Below are 19,543 nucleotides of genomic sequence, written 5' to 3'. Positions count from 1 at the left end.
ATAATTTAGAGGTTCAGCAAAAATGACCAATAGAATAAGAACCAGGCTTAAAAAGAATATAATATAAGCACTGGGATTGATTCATTCAACTAAAAGTTCTTCAAGGTAATGCTCCAGCATGACTGCAGTCTAATGACTGAAACTAGATAAGCAGGTCATATTTTCTGATATTACCCATTGTGGTAAAAACAAACTGTTTTATGGCTGGTAAAAATGTATTTAAATGTAATTCTCTTTTTCTCTTTTTTTTTTTCCTTGTTTCAGTCATTTGACTGTGGCCATGCTGGAGCACCACCTTTACTCAGGCAAATTGACCCCAGGACTTATTCTTTGTTAGCCTAGTACTTATTCTATTGGTCTTCTTTGCTGAACCGCTAAGTTACGAGGACGTAAACACACCACCATCGATTGTCAAGCGATGTTGGGCGGGGGGGGGGGGACAAACACAAAGACATAAACATATACACACACATACATACATATATACGACGGGCTTCTTTCAGTTTCCGTCTACCAAATCCACTCACAAGGCTTTGGTCGGCCCAAGGCTATAGTAGAAGACATTTGCCCAAGGTGCCACGCAGTGGGAATGAACCCGGAACCATGTAGCTGGTAAGCAAGCTACTTATCACACAGCCACTCCTGCACCTTTAGTAATTAGTAAAAATATGAAATGGGAGCAGGGATCTAAGTTAAAATACTATTATTTTATCATTTGTATGCAAGAACCTGCATCCTCAGTTTAAAAACATGCATTTATGTGCATGGCCCAATTCCTTGGATTAATTCAAATACAAGAAGTATTAGTGACTTGAAGGCACACAATATTTTGTTATGCAACCATAATATGCTGCAAAGTATATTAAATGTTTTTCTAAGTCAATACTGTGTACTACTGTGTTAGCAGTGTACTTAAATGTGTTGAGGTCATCTATAGAAAATCTGTAGAGATGACCTTAACACGAGAAAATATTAGTAGTGCAGTTCAGAAGCTTGCTTTGCAACCTGTGGTTTCAGGTTCAGTCTCACAGTGTGGCACCTTGGTCAAGTCTCTTCTACTATAGCCCTGGGATGACTAATGCCTTGTGAGTGAATTTGGTAGACAGAAACTGCATGTGTGTGTGGATATCTACCCCACCACTGCTTGACAACTGGTGTTGGTTCATTTACACCCCCATAGCTTAGCAGTTTAGCAAATGGAAATGTCAAGAAAAGTAACAAACTTAAAAAGAAAAATAGGTACTGCAGTTGATTTGGTCAATTAAAAGCCTTCAAGGTGATGCTCTAGCATGGCCATGATCCAATGACTGAAAACTAGTGCGAAATAAAAGACAAAACAAAAATAAAGGTAAATTTTTAAAATATATAAAAAGTCATTAGAAAAACTGTCAAAATCCTGATTATTTGGAAAATTTATTGAAACCTGCAGGTGAAGTGAAAACCTAAGATAATCCACAAGTCTGACAAAATATATGGATTAAACATTTGATTCTTGAACTTCTAGCTTTGACTTCATAGTGAGTCACTTGGCAACATTCCTTTGAACTTATCACCTTCAAGACTAAGATAAACAATATTTAGGCAGGCAAACAGAGAGATACTTAGACAGGCTGAAGAGTAGACATGCAAACAAATGGACAGATAGACTAGATGCTCAAACAGGCAGACAGACAGGCAGACCAGAGACACAAACATGCAGGCAGACAGACAGACAGAGCAGAGACTTGAACAGGCAGGCCAGCAGATCAGAAACTTCGGTAGATAGACAAGCCAAACTTAAGCAGATATGTAGACAGATCAGAGATCCAAACAAACAAGCAGGCAAATCAGATTTAAATAGGCAGACAGGCAACAGACCAGAGAGTCAAACAGACAAGTAGGCAGACCAGACTTTAAACAGGCAGGCAGGCAGAGCAGAGACTCAGACAGGTAGATGGACAGACAGACCAGAGACTCAAGCAGGCATATAGACAGGTCAGAAACCAAACCAGACAAGCAGGCGGATGAGACTTGAACAGGCAAACAAACAGACCAGACTCAAGCAGTTAGGTAGACAGACAGACCAGGGACCATAACAGACAAGTAGATAGGCAGACCAGAGACTCAGACAGAACAGAGACTCAAACAGACAAGCAGGCAGACAGATAGAAAAGACTCAAAGAAACTGGCAGACTGTAGACTTAAAGAGGCAGACAGGCAAACAGAAACTCAAAGGTATATGGACAAATTGATGGACACTTACACTGCTGGACATTGGAATAAACAAGATGACACTGAAATAGACAGATGAACCCTGAAGTAGACAGTCAAGGACATGCACACACAAACTCTCTCTCTCTCTCTCTTACACATACACACATGCTGATATGTCAGATTTTATTTTAAAAAATGAACAAAGCAAAATGATCAAAACACTACAACAAAATAAGCATATAATGATGATTAAAATATTTAAATTGAGTGATTAAAGTATTTAGACCTTTAATCAGAGTGTTTGTGATAAATCCACGTGATGAGGGAAATCTCAAGTTTTATCTCAAGGAGGTTCTAGTTGATGTTGTGCATCAAATGAACAAATTTACGCAAGCAGCAATGTTATCAGTTTCAAAGTTGGGTCTTCTAGTGTAGACACATGTATGTACTAATAGAGACTGAGCCAATGAGAGATCTACCAATATGTCACTTGAAATGTTAGAAATAGCAGCTAAATTCCACTCAATCACACTAAGTTGTCTTAGTCATAGTCTTCTAAGCTATTTAAATGCTTCATTGAGAACAAGTTTGCAGTTAGCTTTTTACAGCCACTTGTGAGAAAGTATTGGGTCATCCCAATACTTTTTATATTTCTTTTATTTTTCAAAATTAAGATAAACAAAGTTCTTTTTTAATCTAAAATATACTCTCCTTCATTTTCTACAATGCTCTTCCATCTATCTGGTAGACTTGCAAGGCCTCTCTTCCAAAATTCACTTGTCTATGATGAAAAATACTCCTCCAATACTGTTCTGACGTAGTCTACAGAATTCATATTTTTTACGTCCAAATGATTTTGAGGACAGCGGAATAAATGATAACCAGATGGGGCAACGTCCAGTGAATATGGTGGGTGGGGCATCGTTTCCCATTCAAACTGCGCCAGATTTTGGAATGCCATCCTCGCTGTATGTGGCCAAGCATTATCCTGATTGAAGAACACCTTTCATCTTGAAACCAAAATTGGTCATTTTTCTTCTAGTATTGACTTGAATGACTGGTTGAATGACCAAATCCGAGCTTCCCTGCTAGTTCATCAGGCTTTGCAGGACATCCTCATTGAGCTCTACAGCTTTTCCAAGATGAGGCTTGGAATTTCTGGAATCATCATTGACACTGGCTTACACTTATTGTCTGATCCCCATATACTGCATTAATATTCCTCACACTTTCTGTTGCATTGTTGCCTTTATTGAACTCATAAAGCAAAATATGCCAAATATACTCTTTTGCCACTTCCATTATGACTGAAAAAATAACTGTTAAAATGTACGCTCTTCAAAACTTGCACTAAGAATAAGAATAAGGTAAAATTACTACCTGCTTTTATAGCAATTTGATGCAGGTAGTTTATCCTATTCTCCTCTGACTTTTAGCTCATGCAATTGAAAAAAAACACCTTATTTATGGGATGACCCAATATATAGCACACACACACACACACACACACACACACACGACCATTATTTGGAATGATGTATGAATTTTATATTTTATAAATTGTGAAGAAGACACAAAGCCTAGAAAATGATTTGCCTGATTCATTGATAAAAAAAAATTTTAATACTACTGACCCTCCATCCTGGCCAATATCATGTTATATTACCCAAAGAAGTAAGAACGGACAGAAAGTACAAGAAGTCATTATAAGAGAACTTACCAGAGGGTTGTATCATGATAAACCCTCTCACTGAGACAGAGATAGACAGTAGAAAGAATGTCTAATGAAGAACAATTATTCTAATTTTGACAAAAGGATGAAAAGCAAAGTTGACCTTGATAGAATTTGAATTCTAAAAGTAGCCAGTCAGAAGAAATACTGCAAAGCATTTCTTCCAATGCTCTAATGACACTGCCGAATAATAATAATAATAATAATAATGATAATGATAGTAATCCTTTCTACTATAGGCACAAAGCCTGAAATTTTTGGGGGAGGGGACTAGTCCATTATATCAACCCCAATGTTTCACTGGTATTAATTTCATTGGCCCTTAAAAGGATAAAAGGCAAAGTTGACCTTGGCGGAATATGAACTCAAAACATAAAGACAGGTGAAATGCCACTAAGCATTTTGCCTGGCATGCTAACAATTCTGCCAGCTCACCACCTTAATAACAATTTCAAATTTTGGCACAAGGCCCATAATATTGAGGGAGGTGGGTAAGTCGATTGGATCGATCCCAGGTCTCAACTGGTACTTATTTTATTAAATGCAAAAGGACAAAAGGCAATCGTGGAATTTAAACTCAGAATGTAACGATGAACAAGATGCCTCTAAGCATTTTGCTAGGCATGCTAATGATTCTGCCAGCTCGCCACCTTAATAATAAATTAGGAGGACCCATGGAAATTCCACAGTGTAAGTCAGTATATTTGAATATCTTCTTTCCTTTCAGCCAATGTGTTTATCTGTCAACTCTCATAATATCAATAAACATTTAAACCGAATAATTAAAAAAAAAAAAAAAAAAATTATGGTAGTACCCCAGTATGGTCACAGCCTTTGGTCTGGAATGTGTAAAAGGTAAAAGAGTGATATCCACAGTTATTTGCTAAGGTTATTTCACTTTAATTTAACTATCTATTAATGTATTATTTAATGCATAACTTTATAGATCTTTATTGTTTCATTATGTTAAACGTCTTGATTGTGCCTATGATTTCAGCATACAAATACAGAATATAGACTTTTTCCCTCTTTCTATTTTTTTCACTGATCCCACTATTTCTGTTTCTCTCTTTGTCTCCCATCCTCCCCCTTCTCTTTCTCTATCCTATGTCTTTCTCCCTTGGTGTAACACACAGACAAAACAGCCAGATGACAGGAACAAGCAGAAAAATATAATAGCATAAGACAAGCAATTTTGAGGGTGGGGGTAGTCAATACCATTGACCCCTGCACTTGACTGGCTCTTTATATTATTGATCCCATAAGGATGAAAGGCAAAGTTGATCATGGCCAAATTTGAACTTTGAATGTAATGAGGCAGAAGAAAAACTGATGCTCTAACAATTCTACCAAACTGAACCAAATTTAAGGAAGGCACTGTTACCAGACACACCAAAATATAAGAGAACCGTCACAGGGTATGTCACTGTTGTAATGTAGTGAAAAATTTTTGAGGATTTCCAACCAAATCAGGCCAACAGGTTGAAGGCATGTGGCCTATGGTGAGCAGTATTGCATTCACAATTACAAGTTTGTTTGTTTTTAAACTCCAGGACTGGACAGTGCATTGTGTTCATGAGCAAAACATTTCATGTTAACTCAGTTTACTCAGCTGTAAATGAGTAAATAATCCTGCAATGGACTGATGACCCATACAGGGGTACTTTGTGATCTCAGTCACTTGTATGCTATGAAAACCTAGGACATGAGACAATAAAGTCTTCATGTCCAAACCAACAGGAAGTGGAGAAAAAAAATGAATGCAGAAATGGAAAAAGAAAAAGAAAAAAAAAAATCAATGCTGATGAGCAACAAGAGATAAACTAAGAAACTGTTACCTACAAGAAAACAATCACTTTAACTCTGCTTTTCAATACTGATTTTCGCCTTTTCAAAGATTTGTAACTAAAGGTGGAGATAGCAATGCAGAACTCAATCTGACATAAAGAGACACTTCAATAAACATTATTCATCTAGAAATCAAAAATACATACCTTTTACTTGTTTCAGTCATTAGACTGCAGCCATGCTGGGGCACCACCTTGACTTATTTTTTTAGTTGACTGAATTAGTCCTAGTGCTTATTTTTTAAGCCTTTATGGGGATGTAAACACACCAACACTGGTTGTCAAGTACTGGTGGACACACACACACACATCTACAATGGGCTTCTTTCAGTTTCTGTCTACCAAATCCACACACAAGGCTTTGGACGGCCTGAGGCTATAGTAGAAAACACTTGCCCAAAGTGCCATGCAGTGGAACTGAAACCGGAACCATGTGGTTGGGAAGCAAGCTCCTTACCACACAGCCATGCCTGCACCAAGTGTCTTTTCTAGGGCCAGACTTTTGAAAATATTTTCATGCTCAAAATTGGAAACAATGAGAAACCATCCCAAAACACTCTTCTCTAAATAATCCTGTCAATACTTTGTCTATGGGATCAGGGGTTTGTATTTGGTCGGAAAATTAGTTTCTCCATTGCTAATGTCTCTGATGAAAGTGCTGGGCCTGTTTCATGTTGCTTTACTACCACAAGCAGGAGCCAACATGTTCAAGACTGCATGAGGGAAACACATTATGAGGTCATGTCACAATGAGCATTAGTTGACAGAAGATCTGTAACAAAGTCACTTGACCTGCTACAAATAGTAGCTGAATACGTAACTCAAGTTATACCCTACTTAAAAAAAAAAGACATTGGATAATGTAGTCCAAAATACAGTGGACTTGGAAGAAAAATGCAACTGTGAGGAACGGCATGCCTGTGTGGTTAAAAAGTTTGCTTCCCATTCATATGGCTTTGGGTTCAATCCCACTATATGTCACCTTGGGCAAGTATTTTCTACTATCAACACAAGTTGACTAATGCCTTGTAAACAGATTTGGTTGAAGAAAACTGACACAAGCTTGTCATATATGTACACACATACACATACTGAGTTCAAATTCTACCCAAGGTCAACTTTGCTTTTCATCATTTTGAGATCAATGAAATAAGTACCAGTTAAGCACTGGAGTCAATGTACTCAATTAGCCCCTATTCCCTGCAAAATTTCAGGCCTTGTGCTGGTAGAATTGTCAGCACACCAGACAAAATACTTAGTGATATTTCATAAATTTTTACATTCTGAGTTAAAATTCTGCCAAGGTCGATTTTACTTTTTCATCCTTTCAGGGTGAATAAAATAAGTCTCCATTGAGCACTGAAGTAGATATAATTGACTAGCCCATTTCCCTACCAAAATTTCAGGCCTTATATAGCAGAGGGGATTATTATTTTTGCTTAGACTTAAGGACTAAGTTATCCATAGCCAGCAGCAGGGGATGGGTTGGATTGTTCTGCATAAATTACAAATAAAATCAGAAAAAGAAAAAAAAGAAAAAGAAAAAAAAAATTGCCTGAATTGTTAAAGTAAATATTTTTTAGCTGTATATCCTTTCCTCTAAAGCCATGTACACATTGAACAGGGAAGTGGGAACTGTGTCATACATGGTGGTTGGCATTGAATCATTTACCATCTGTTAAAATATACACCACCAAGCTGTCAGTAGCTTCATTTGAATTCTTCATGTTTTGCTAAGTAGTTCAACTATTTAGCTTTCATATTCTCCTTGGCTGAAATTTACCATAATTTACACCAGGCATGGCCATTCTTTTTTGAAGAGTGGGTCAAGCAAGACACAGCTCATCATCAAGTGGGCCATGCCATTACAAAAAAAAGTCTAAGGTAATTTTTCATAAGGCATGCCATTCAGAAAGCCCCATGAGCCACAGTTTGCCTATGGCTGGTACAGACCTTCAGTCTGCTAGAATTATGACTTAGTGCCAGACCAGTCATAATTCTAGCAGACTTATAATCAAAGAAATTCAAGTTAAGACCATTTCATCTTTTTGTCTCCTCCACCCACTTCTGACACATCATATCTAGGACTACATCCTTAAATGTGCCTTCCATTTTTAAAGACATCTTTAATCTTTTACTTGTTTCAGTCATTAGACTGCAGCCATGCTGGGGTACTGGTGGTGGTGAACAAACACAAAGATACATGCACATCTATCTATCTATCTATCTATCTATCTCTCTGATGGGCTTCTTTCAGTTTCCATCTATCAAACCCCCCTCACAAGGCTTTGGTCAGCCCAAAGCGATAATAATATACAAGACACATGACCAAGGTGTCAGAACCATGCAGTTGGGAAGCAAGCTTCTTACCACATAGCCACACCTGCATCTAGATTGTAATATGATAGAAACTTAGCTGTTATTAGCAATCACATACAACACTCTAGAAAAGACACTTGACCAAGGTGCAGCACAGCAGGTTTGAACTTGAACCCAGATGACTGTAAAATTAACTTCTTAATCACACAGCCATACCTAATCCTATATTACAGTAATATCTTTACAGCTTTTATTTGAAATAATTTTAAAACTTTAATATTCAATCATTATTGTCTATTATTTATTTTATTTTTTAAGATTATAACTTCTCTAAAAAAGTTTGTTTCACTCAACCACATGAGTTTAGTTTCAGTCCCACTGCATGGCAACCGAAACTGAAAGAAACCTGCATGCGCACGTGTGCATCACTTCTCATCTGAACATTTTGTAACAGTTGTAAATGAGTGTCACTGTCATGTAAGCGGTGGTGTTCATTTCAAATTTTCCATGAAAACCTGTCTGATCATAGGGAGATATTACCTTACCTGGAAACAGGCGAAGGTTGGCAACAAGAAGGGCATCTGACCATAGAAAAATCTGTCTCAATAAATTCTGTCTGACCCATGCAAGCATGGAAAAGTGGATGGGAAGATGATCGTCTCTTTCAAACACACACAAGAACAGACAATGGAGCCTGGTGCAGTCTCTGGTCTTACCAGCTCCAGTCAAACCACACAACCCATGCCAGCATAGAAAACGGATATTAAATGATGATGATGATAATATATACATATAAAGCATTAATCAAATGAATTGACAAAAGAAAAACAAACAAAAAATTTAATAAATAATAACCATATGGAAACCTAATTAAACACTATACCTCACTCGATAAACAAGGTAATTGACAATTTCAGGTAATTGATGACATTGCTCTCTTATATTGGCTGAAGGCCATGCATTTTGTGGAAGAGGAAGATATAGCTGATTATAGCAACCAGTACTTGACTGGTGTTTATTTTAATGACTCCACAAAGATAACAGGCAAATATGACCTCAGTACTTCAGCAAGTTTTTAACACAGAAAAGCAATGAAAACACTGTGTCATTTCATCAATTGCTTTACCAGTTTTGCCAGGTACAAGGTCTGAAATTTTGTGGAGAGATTTTAAAAGTCTGTTACACTGATCTTATTGCTCAACTTATACTTATTTTGACCCAAAAAAATAAAGGGTGAAGTCGACCACAGTAGGATTTGAACTCAGAATGTAAAGCCAGAAGAAATGCCACTGAACATTTTGGTGGTGATGGGGGCACAAATGCTAACACACTCAAACATATATATGATGGAGTTTCACAGTTTCTGTCTACCAAATTTATTCATATGGTTAGGTCAGCCCAAGGCTACAGTTGAAGACACTTGCCCAAGGTGCCACACAGTGAGACTGAACATGAGATCATGCGGTTTCTAAAGCAAGCTTCTTAACCACACCTGCAAACAAACTTACGTAGAGCACTTTCCAATACAAGAGAAAACCAGAAAAACAAAACACTGCACTGCATATACATAAACACAGAGCTGTGTTTGGCTGTGTGGTGAAAAGCATGTAATGATAATATTAGTGAAAAATATATAATATAAGAGAGAACAGCTAATCCAAATATTCTTTTATATATATATATATATATATATATATATATATATATATATATATATATATATAAAACTGATTGCAGACAGATAAATTCCATGTCTGGAACAGAATGTATTTCCAGACATGCTAGTTATGTAGATTAGGCATGAAAAAATAATTTTTCTTTTTTCATATTTCTTTTTGCTGCAGACTTTTTGCTGCAGACTATTTTTTTGCTGCAGACTACAAATTAACTTTGGCTAATTTTAAGCTCTGCAATTTTGCAAAATTCCTATGAAAGAAAAAAAAAGTACTTGAATCTGAAGACAATTACATTCTTCATTAAGGAAAAGATAGAGAGAAAAACAGATTAGGGAACTATATTTAGAAATAAATATTATTTTAGGTAGCTGTATCTTATTATTATTGGTCTCAGTCTCCTGAAGGACTTCGAAGGATTTTGTTGATTTTAATGAACCATAATACGTCGTATGGTTCTCATTTATTTTTTACAAAAGTATACCTAAGTCCTAGGGAATACCCCCACACCACTACCCTAGAGAAACACAAGACATTAACACAGCTCTACATCAGTGTCTACAAATATACACACGATGGACACATACACAACAAACTCCCAAATATTTTCCATCCATAACACTTTTAATTAGTCAAACGGATATCATTGCAGAATATACTAGCATGAGCAGCATGCAGTGGGAGTGTCATTTTAAAATGGAAAAAATGTTCACATATACATAGACATTGTTGCTGCATGGTTAACAGAGAAACCTGGTATCTAGGCAACCAGGTTAGTAGTGGAGGTGGTTGTCCTGAGAGCGTAGCTGTGAGAATAAGATTAAGCTGGGCAAAGTTCATAGAGCTCCTACCACTGCTGGCAACAAAGGGCCTCTCTCTCAGAGTGAAAGGCAGATTGTCTGATGCCTGTGTGCGAACAGCTAAGCTGCATGGCAGTGAAACATGGGCTATAACAGCCGAGGACTGGTATGGTCATGTGATACATATGGATGAGGACAGTTCTGTAAAGAAGTGCCTAGGGAACTTGTGGAAGAGGTAGACCCAGGAAGACATGGGACGAGGTGGTGAAGCATGACCTTCGAACTTTGAACCTCACAGAGGTATTGACTAGTGACTAAGACCTTTGGTTATGTGCTCTGCTTAAGAGGACCTGTCAAGCCAAGTGCACCCGTGCTGGTGGCACATAAAAAAAAAATCAACCTTTGAATGTTGGGCCTCATGAGGCAAAGTGGCCGAGTACCTTTGGAGCGTTGGGTCTGATGGTAGCAAAGTGTTGGGCCTCACAGAGGTGAGGTAGCTGAGGTCCTTTTGAGTATTCGACCCCATGGTGGTTAAGTGGCCAAGCTCCTTTCGAGTGTTGGTCTACTCAGAGGTGTATGTGTGTGTGTATATGTGTATGTATGTATGTATGTATATAAGACAGCATATAGCCATTCAGCTATTGCCAAACGACCTGCACAAACAATTTGTTTATAGTGATCAAATGTTTGTGCCACACATTAGCTTACTCTCTCTATTTAGTCAACGTTGTGCGAAAAGGTGCACCATGTACCACGCATCAGGTGTCGAAGTGATCACAGGGCAAAGTGAAATGAATTGTTTTGCTCACGAACATAATGCACCATCAGGTCAAGGAATTGAAACCACGATCTCATGATCATGGGTGCAACACCCTAACCACTAGGCCATATATAAATAAAATGTACTGTTCTGTGATGGTAAGATCAACAAAAAAAAAAAAATGTTGGTGTGTTTACATCTCCATAACTTAGTGGTTTGGCAAAAGAAACCGATAGAATAAGTACTAGGCTTATAAAGAATAAGTACTGGGGTCAATTTGTTTGACTAAAGGCGGTGTCCTAGCATGGCCACAGTCAAATGATTGAAACAAATAAAAGAACATGTATGTATATATATATATATATATATATATATATATATATGATAAAGTAAAGTTGTGGAATACCGTACGAGTGGAAATATATATGAAAGAAGGTTTGAAAATGCACTTATTTTTTAAAAATATTTATTTACTTAACCGGTTTCACTTTTTTAGAAAAAGATTATCAAAAGTCTTTGAGAATAATAAAAAATGTTAAAGAACAGTTCGAGAATTAAAATGCATATATACATTCTTTGATGATAAAATATATTTAAAGTATAAAGCTTTGTATGAACTTTGTATTGTTACATACTGATTATCACACATTCTCTGATATTAAAATGAAAATGTTAAAAACAGTGTATGAAAATACACATATGGAATAATACATATACATATTCTTATACATATTCTTTGACAATCGAATAAAGTTGAAGAGGAACTGACCTGGCTTTTTCCTCTTGTGTATATTGAGGGAATGTTTTACAGAGGATGTAGCAACCGTTACCAATATAGCATAAGAACTTACCTTAGGAGATCATTAACTAGATTCCTTAAGGGTCGTTCTCACAGTTTATATATATATTATAAGGTTTTTAAACTTTTAAATTTTCATATTCAAAAGAGACAGAGACTTCAAATTCGATATATCGATTTATTCACCACTCTATGTTAACATTTCTGTGCCAAACTTATCCAGTGACTGGTCCATTGGATTTAGACATTTGGCACTTCTTCAGGAGTGGTTACCATTCGAACAAAACACGAAAAAACACATACATAACTATTATTAAATTCTTATAGGTATATAAATTCTTCTAGCATTTGCACATTGATATGTTTGGAAGCTATGCCTTTTGAAATTGTGTGTCCCCTTCCTATCTTAACTATTTACCTATCAAGCAGAAATGTAACTCATTCTTGTTTTTTTTTTTTTAGGGGGGGGGGGGTAAACACTGGAAGACACCCGTTTATATATGAATGATTGTGGGAGTCATCTATGTAGTCACTTGGCCTGCTAGAAACAATCAAATCTCCCACAAAGCACATCTTACCATCTTAACAAGAGAAGGACACCTTGGACAATGTAGTTCTAGATACAGGAAAAGACAGGATTTATATCTCTACATTCAATCTGAGCTGTCCTGGTGAAAATCAGGAATATCAGTAGCCTGTCTGATTGGTAAACCATGGTGGTAAACCTCAGCAGCTTTAACCTTTTTTTGATACCAATCTGCCAACAGCTGTCCCTCATACTGCAATACAAACTGATCTGAATTCATTTCTACTGCATGGCAAGAGTCTTCTACTAAAGCCCCAGACCAACCAATACAATGTACTGTGAATGAATTTGGTAAATGAAAAGCTTGTCTATGTGTTTTTACCCCAACACTGCTTGACAACCGGAATTAATTTGTTTATATTCTTTTTTTAAAATTTTATTTGTTTCAGTCATTTGATTGGAGCACTGCCTCAAGGGGTTTTAGTCAAACAAATTGACACCAGGACATATTTTTAAAGCCTAGTACTTATTCAAACAGTCTCTTTTGCTAAGTTATGGGAATGTAAACAAACCAACACCAGTTGTCAAGTGGTGATGGGGGGAGGGAAACAAACACACACACAGATATATACATATATATGACAGGATTCTTTCAGTTTGTCTACCAAATCCACTCAAGATTTGATTGGCCTGAGGTTATAGTAGAAGACACTTGCTGAAGGTACCACACAGTGGGACTCAACCCCAAACCATATGGCTGGGAAGCAAGCTCCTTACCACAAAGCCACACCTGTGCCAATATCCCCATATCTTATTTGTTTGCAAAAGGAACTGATAGAATAAGTACCAGTTAAAGACATTAAAAAAAAAAGTACTGGGATTGATTCATTCCACTAAAACTTGCCATGGTGGTAACCCCAGCATGGCCACAGTCCAGTGACTGAAACAAAGAAAAAAGTAGAAAGGTAACGAAAAGCTCTTGCCAAAGGACAGTTGAAGAATGAATGGCTGGCAGCTGCAGAAATTGTACTGCAGTGATTCTCCTGCAAGAACTGTTGGTTACTCTAAAAAAATCCCAAGAATTAAATGGTTAATATAAGAAAAATTAGGACCACAAGTGATAGAAAGGGGGAGGGGGAGAGAAGAGAAGAATTGAGAGAGAGAGAGAGAGAGAGAGAGAGAGAGAGAGAGAGAAAGAAGCTTAATTACCTCTGCAAATAAAAAAAAATGGAAAAACTGTTATTAACAAAATAAATCACATCCTAATGACTGAATGACTGACTGACTGACTGACACACACACACAAAACAAAACAAAACAAAACAAAACAAAACAGAAGGTGGTAGTGGTATCAATAGCAGAGTCATTGAACAAAAGGTCAAAGGGTCAGCTGCTCATGCAAGAAAATTATTATTCATCCAGTATTTTGAAACATCAAATACACTAGAGAATACATGCACACATTTTTTTACTTGCTTCAGTCATTAGACTGTGGCCATGCTGGGGCACCACCTTCAGGAATTTTTAGTTGAATGAATCAACCCCAGCATTTATCTTTTTGCTAAGCCTGATTCTTATTCTATCAGTCTCTTTAGTCAAACTGTTAAGTTACAGGAACATAAACACATCAACACTAGTTGTAAAGCAATAGTGGGGGACAAACACAGACAGAAAGAAAAACACGTGTGTGTGCGTGTGTGCTTATATATACACACAAACGACAGGCTTCTTTCAGTTTTTGTCTACCAAATTCACTCACAAGGCTTTGTTCAGCCCAAAGCTATATAGTAGAAGACACTTGTCAAGGTACAACATTATAAAGACAACAAGCCAGCAGAATAACTATGGCAGTGGACAGTGTTTAGCAGCATCTTTCTGGGCTCTCTATGTTCTGAGTTCAAGTAACATCAAGGCCAACTCTGCTTTTCAATGTCAATAAAATACATAGCAGTCAAGTACTGGGGTCGATATAATTGACTAGCCTCCTCCCCCAAACTTGCTGGCATTGTGCCAGAATTAGAAAAGATTTGTATTATTATTATTATTATTATTACTGCTGATGCAGTGAGCTGGCAGAATTGTTAGCACGCTAGACAAAATGCTCAGTGGTATTTCGTCCATCATTACATTCTGAGTTCAAATTCCACCAAGGTCAACTTTGCTTTACCTCCTTTTGGGGTCAATGAGATAAGTACCAACTGTGCACTGGAGTTGAAGTAATCAACTATTCTCCACCCCCAAAATTTCAGGTCTTCTACCTATAGCAAAAATATTATTATCATTATTTTTATTAAGGCTGCAGGCTGGCAGAATCATTAATACATCACATGAAATGTTTATTTGTAATGCAGTATTTTTTCAGCTCTTTAGATTTTGAGTTCAAACTCTGACTTTGCCTTTCATCCTTTTTGGGGTCAATAAAATAAATACTTGTCAAGCATTGAGTTTGATGCAAATGGCATGCCCCTCCCCTCAAAATTTCTGGCTTTATGCCAAAAATTAGGATTATTACTGCAGAGGTAGTGTGTATGATGCAAGGAAATAAGATTACATATTTACTATAGACATGAAAGACAAGCCTGGGTGTGGTGAGAAGCTTGCTCCTCAAGTATTTTCTACTATAGCTCCAGGTTGACCAAAGCCTTGTGAGTAGATTTGGTAGATGGCAACTGGAAAAAGCTGGTTGTGTGTGTGTGTGTGTGTGTGTGTGTGTGTGTTTGTCCTCCTCTGCTCAAGAGCCGGTGTTGGTGTGTTTATGTCCCTGTAACTTGATGGTTTGATAAAAGAAACCAATAGAATAAATACTAGGCTTAAAAAAAAAATTCCATAGGGTTCATTTATTCGACTAAAAACACTTCAAGATGCTGCCCCAGCATGGCCGCAGTCAAATGACTGAAACAAGTAAAAGATAAAAGATACATACATGCATGATGTACATGAGCAAACAAACAACACTAACTAATAACATGACAACCAACCATGAAGAAATAAAATGCAAGCAGGATAACATGGCCGAATCTGGCTGGATGCAAAACATTAACCCTTTAGATACCATCCACCTGAAACTGCACCTGGATCTATGATACAAACTGCTTGTTTTAAAATCATCTAAACCAAAACCTACCATTAGAATTTCCTACTAATTTGTGTTCTAAACACCAGCTTAGTAAGGACTAAGTTTTTTTCAATAAATTCTTTATTATTTTCAAAACTAATTGAAACAAAAGTAGTGCATTCCAACAACAATATGGTAGCAAAAGGGTTCACATGGTACAGCTGCTTAAGATCCTTCATAGAAAAGCTGAAGAAATAGCACAAGAGGGAGGAAAATGATAAGCAATAACAGTTCAAATCAAACTCAAAATTTTGTGAATAAGTTCTGATCCTTCTTCAAGAAACAAATGAACCCATTTTTATACATTTTAATGTTTTTGTGGAAGGTGGGAGAGGAGTATATTTTTCACAGGTTCTTTAACAGTATATAAATTGGCTAAGAGTAGAAGGCAGACAACACACACACACGGCAGGCTTCTACACAGTTTCCATCTATTAAATTCATGAACAAGACATTGGTCAGCCTGTGGCTATAGTAGAAAACACTTGCCCAAGATGCCATGTAGTGGTACAGAACCTAAAATCACATGGTTGCAAAGCAAGCTTTTTAACTACATAACCATACCTGCATCTATACACATATCATCATCATCACATCATTTAACGTTTGTTTTCCATGCTAGCATAAGATGGATCTGGTGATACCAAACTCCAGCAACAGCTCTGGCAGGGTTTCTGTGACTGGATACCCTTCCTAATATCAACCACTCTACAGTGTATACTGGGTATGTTCTTTGTGCCATCAACAGAAGTGTGGTTGCCAAGTAACTTGCAACACAACCATCAGGTGGTATCAAGATGAGTACATGCACATATATACTTTCAGTTTCGGTCTACAAAATCCACTCACAAGAATTGAAGCTAGAAGACACTCACCCAAGGTATCGTGCAGTGGGACTGAAACAGAAACCATATGGTTGGGAAGCAAGATTTTTAACCACACAACAACTGCACCTATATATATGTATCATGTGATAAACCAGACTATTGGACGTTGTTACACATTGCTAATCACAATGTGCTTTGCATCACTTTAGCTTTTGAATGATACTATCCTACTGGCTAGGCAAGCAGGCTAACATTTCCCCAGATCAGAGGGCTAGTCTGTTGCAGGGTTACCCATTGACAGCTGAGTGAACTGGAGGAACGTGAAATGCAGTGTCTTGCTCAAGAGTACAATGCTGGTCTGGGAATCAAAACCATGCTCTCACGATCGTGAGTGCAATAGAGTGCAATACACTTAACCACTAAGTCATGTGCCTTTGTATGCATGTGTGTGTGCTTTTTTAAAAAATATATGAGAAAGGACAGGGATTGTGTTTGTGCACGTGTGCATGTGTGTCAGCAAATAAGATACATGTCAATGACAAAACTATGTTCAACCAGTGCATAAACAAAACTAGGTTGTGATATTTATTCTGCCCAAGTTGAACAGTCACTCCCTCATCGGTGATAGGCTTGTTGGAAACTTTATAAGCAATATAATTGTTATTGTTCACAAAATACTTGATAAAAAAAATATATTTAAAAAAAAATTCTGAAAATAAATGTAGTTGACATTGTCACAGTTTAATTTATTGTCACTGTATGGAATTACAACAAAACCCGATTGTTTAATAAATATTTTGAAGTATTGTAATGGAATATCAGAATATTGAAACAAAGAGTTGGCCATATTGTATGATTACGAGACAATTTAAATTAAAATGAAACAAAAAAAAGTAAAATATTATAGAAAATATAAAGGAAAAAAACAAACAAAACTATTTTTAACTATTTTATAGGAGAAACAGACAGTATGAGAAAAAGCCAGGTTTTGTTGGCGTTTTTCTTCAAAACAGGTAATTTGATATAATGTGCATTGAAAAAGAAACATTTCAAATTGAGTTGAGTGAATGCACCTTGGAAAGAGCAGCTACTCTACCCCTCAACTAATAAACATATTAAGGAAAACAAAAAACAAAAATAGTTCCCATGTCCTCATTAACACTAAAACTGACAGGATAAACCTGTTGTTCACTTGATAAATGAATCATTACAGAAGAGATCAATTAGCAAATCTATGGATTATATGATAATTATAGAAGGTGAGAGAAAGGAGAAGAAAAGGAGATGGAAACTAAAATAAAAACAAAAAGAGGCATGCAAATAACAAGCCAGCAAATAAGCAATTATAATCATTATTAATTTTATTACTATTATTATTAAATTCTTTTGCTTTTTATATATCCCACCACCTTTTTTTTCCCTCCCCCAAATTTTTTGTTTTTATTTTTATCAGAGTGATTCCTGAAATATTATTAAACAAGCTCATTTATCACATAGCGCCAGATAATTTCAACATTTTCAGAGGAGAGCAATGATGGCATAGTAAAATAACTGATAGCGTCAATTCTGCAATGCTAGGATTTTAAAACTTACCACTAAACTAAGAGGTCACTTCCTGAAACCAGAGTAAAATAGCAGTGTAGAGATTAACATCAATCAAAACAGAATAATCCACACACACACACACACTCTCTCTCTCTCACTTTCTCAAGCATATCTCAATGCAATAATATCCACCACTACCACCTTCAGCACTACTGCTGTTGCCACTGTCAGTGGAGCAAACCAGTGCACAAAAATGAGCCAAATAAACCAAAGTGGTCACTTCACCTGCTAGAAATAACACCAAATTCTTCAAATTACACATGACAGAGCTCACATCAGAAATTGCAGCCCTAGACACATCCTGTCAGAATGTAACAAGATGATCATATCTGGAATGCTTTGATCAAAGAACTACTACTCTGTAATGGCTTACCTTAGAGCTAAACAACAGTGTAGTTGGAGTGTTTGCTGCCTGGAGCAGCCCTTCAGTTTGCCGCTGCTAGGCCCCCACAAAAAATACATATTGCCTACAGCAGACCCCAAAGTGGTGCTGCCTGCATAGAAGTGCTACCTGAGGTGGACCACTCTCTCCACCCTCCCCCCTAGCTATGCTAGTGTACAATCCACAGTCTTACTGTTGTTATTTAGCCCAAAAGTCAACCCCTAGATGATACAAGATAACAGAACCAAAAAATGAACAACCCATACTTCCTTTTTTTAGATATTAACCCTTTTGCTACCATACTTCTGTCAAAATACACAGCTTTTGTTTCAATTAATTTTGAAATTAATGAAAAATGTGGTGAGAATGCCCCGGGGAAAAAATTGTTGGACATGTTTTGAGTTTCTTTGTATGTCTGACCCCTGCCCCCATTTCAAAACTGGTGTTGGTGTGTTTACATCCCCCATAGTTTGATGTTTTGGAAAAAGAGAACCAATAGAATAAATACAAGGGTTGATTTGTTCAACTAAAACCTTTCAGGGCAGTGCCCCAGCATGGCCACAGTCTAATGACTAAAACAAGTAAAAAAATAAAAGATTATTAAGATGATGTTTGGGACATAAATTAACATGTTATTTTGATGAAAGATTTTAATTTAGATCATTTAAAAATAAAATTTGGATCATAGATCCAGGGGCAGTCTTGGCTGATTGATATCAAAAGGGTTAATGTATATAGAACTACATTCTCTGCTGTTTTTCTTTCTTTCTTTTCAAGAAAATAGGGTGGAATTTGAAAGAGATTTAGTTATTTCTCACAGGTTTTTATTTGTCAATAGCTTAGAACATGAGAATCAATCATGCAGCACAGAGCTTGGATCTGGCCTGCAGCAATGTTTTGATCATCCACCCCAACCCTGACACAACTTTAATATAAATAAAAAAATACATTACGAAGAATGCTGT

General features: G+C 36.8%; 1 protein-coding gene across 16 annotated transcripts in view; it reads right to left on the bottom strand.

Moving 5' to 3' along the window:
- Positions 1 to 19,543, bottom strand: part of LOC106874415 (uncharacterized) — a 232,557-nt gene that overhangs the window by 121,455 nt on the left and 91,559 nt on the right. For 4 of the 16 annotated variants that reach the window (XM_089341463.1, XM_089341465.1, XM_089341466.1 and 1 more), the window contains one exon: positions 18,185 to 18,206. The exons of 7 other annotated variants lie outside the window; for them this stretch is intronic. Coding sequence is in view for 5 of the 9 variants with exons in the window: in XM_089341461.1 (XP_089197587.1) it covers positions 2,243 to 2,254 (12 nt within the window). In the remaining 4 variants the exon portion in view is untranslated. Of the gene's footprint in view, positions 1 to 2,242; positions 2,274 to 18,184; positions 18,207 to 19,543 lie in introns of all 16 variants that reach the window. 5 more of the 16 variants (XM_089341458.1, XM_089341460.1, XM_089341459.1 and 2 more) reach the window with 2 other exon arrangements.

This window comes from Octopus bimaculoides, chromosome 24 (assembly GCF_046866305.1).
Source record: "Octopus bimaculoides isolate indiv1 chromosome 24, ASM4686630v1, whole genome shotgun sequence".
NCBI classification, from domain to species: domain Eukaryota; kingdom Metazoa; phylum Mollusca; class Cephalopoda; order Octopoda; family Octopodidae; genus Octopus; species Octopus bimaculoides.
The sequence above is the reverse complement of the archived record's forward strand: the minus strand, read 5'-3'. Positions and strand labels throughout refer to the sequence as shown.